Raw genomic sequence first — 374 nt, forward strand, 5'->3', positions numbered from 1 at the left:
GGTGGCCCTTAAAAGGACCTTTGTGTTTAAATTAACGGGCAGTTAATATTTATCCCCCGAAGCCGTACAGAGTGCGTCCCTGTCTCTTCAGAGCATACACCACATCCATGGCGGTCACGGTCTTTCTCTTGGCGTGCTCGGTGTAGGTGACGGCATCACGGATCACGTTCTCCAGGAAGACCTTCAACACACCGCGGGTCTCCTCGTAGATCAGACCGGAGATACGCTTCACTCCACCGCGGCGAGCCAGACGGCGGATAGCGGGCTTGGTGATGCCCTGGATGTTATCACGGAGGACTTTACGGTGACGCTTGGCGCCTCCTTTACCGAGTCCTTTTCCTCCCTTGCCTCTTCCGCTCATTTTCACTGGTCAG

The 374-nt window shown here is 55.3% G+C and overlaps 1 protein-coding gene across 1 annotated transcript; it reads right to left on the bottom strand.

The window, feature by feature from the left end:
• Positions 1 to 374, bottom strand: LOC129108513 (histone H4). Its single transcript, XM_054620356.1, has one exon. It carries the CDS (start codon positions 359 to 361, stop codon positions 50 to 52), a length of 312 nt encoding a protein of 103 aa, XP_054476331.1. The 5' UTR covers positions 362 to 374; the 3' UTR covers positions 1 to 49.

The sequence above is a fragment of the Anoplopoma fimbria genome, chromosome 19 (genome assembly GCF_027596085.1).
Source record: "Anoplopoma fimbria isolate UVic2021 breed Golden Eagle Sablefish chromosome 19, Afim_UVic_2022, whole genome shotgun sequence".
Lineage (NCBI taxonomy): Eukaryota > Metazoa > Chordata > Actinopteri > Perciformes > Anoplopomatidae > Anoplopoma > Anoplopoma fimbria.

What these genes read in the sequence shown, in the direction of transcription:
- LOC129108513 (XM_054620356.1), bottom strand. Translation starts at nt 361, where the DNA reads ATGAGCGGAAGAGGCAAGGGAGGAAAAGGACTCGGTAAAGGAGGCGCC.